Raw genomic sequence first — 828 nt, forward strand, 5'->3', positions numbered from 1 at the left:
AAAAGAAATGATGAAATATGTAATGGAAGATTTATTTTGTCGTTTGTGATATTTCCTTCCAGAAGGAGATTAATTTTCACTTTTCTTTCAGTCTTGAGGAGTCTCGTGCTAATGAGCGTAAGCTAAATGATGAGAAGAAGAATCTTGAAAATTACCTTAATAATGCCAACCAACAAATTAGTGATCTCAAGGTAAATTAGACAAAACTTTTACATTTCTTGTCTTTGTAATTTTATTTTGTTTGTAGACTGAAATTTAGATACATTTAGAAGAAGAAAATACCAATATTTATTATTGTTGTTATGATTATTGGAAAGAATATTCAAATTCAGGTGTGATTTCCATGAGCCTTGGTTATAACTGTAATAATTGTGAAGAGAATAGATCAGCATATTTTGAAGGCTTAATCTGGCTATTAATACTCCTGTTTTAGGAAATATGTAAGTGTATTTCTTCATTTTCATCTTCTAGGTGAAGTTATCCAGAGAAGAAGGTCATGTTGAAGCCCTAGAACAGCAACTAACAACACTCGACAATAACAGGGACCAGCTCGAGAGGAAACTGCAAAATGTGTACACATCATTACGGACTGTCACTCGCATGTACCAGGACACGTCACCAGCATCACCTGCATTAAGGAGCAGGAAGGGCACCAAGATTGGTTGGTATAGCAAGCTTTTGCGGTAGTCAGTAGCCGAGGAGAGCCAGAACGTGTGCGCGGTGATAAGATTGTCTTTTGCTAGGTCATACCTCAAGGGAATAATAAGTATTTCTTTGCATGTGTCATAAGACAGTTACAGATATGCTTCCAGCTTTAATATCCAGAAT

The 828-nt window shown here is 35.7% G+C and overlaps 1 protein-coding gene across 1 annotated transcript in view; it reads left to right on the forward strand.

The window, feature by feature from the left end:
• LOC119592824 (rootletin-like) overlaps positions 1 to 828 on the forward strand; it is a 148678-nt gene that overhangs the window by 126106 nt on the left and 21744 nt on the right. Inside the window, exons 27-28 of the mRNA XM_037941730.1 lie at positions 92 to 191; positions 472 to 661. Coding sequence (XP_037797658.1) covers positions 92 to 191; positions 472 to 661 — 290 coding nt within the window. The remainder of the gene's footprint in view (positions 1 to 91; positions 192 to 471; positions 662 to 828) is intronic.

Source organism: Penaeus monodon, chromosome 31, assembly GCF_015228065.2.
Source record: "Penaeus monodon isolate SGIC_2016 chromosome 31, NSTDA_Pmon_1, whole genome shotgun sequence".
NCBI lineage: Eukaryota > Metazoa > Arthropoda > Malacostraca > Decapoda > Penaeidae > Penaeus > Penaeus monodon.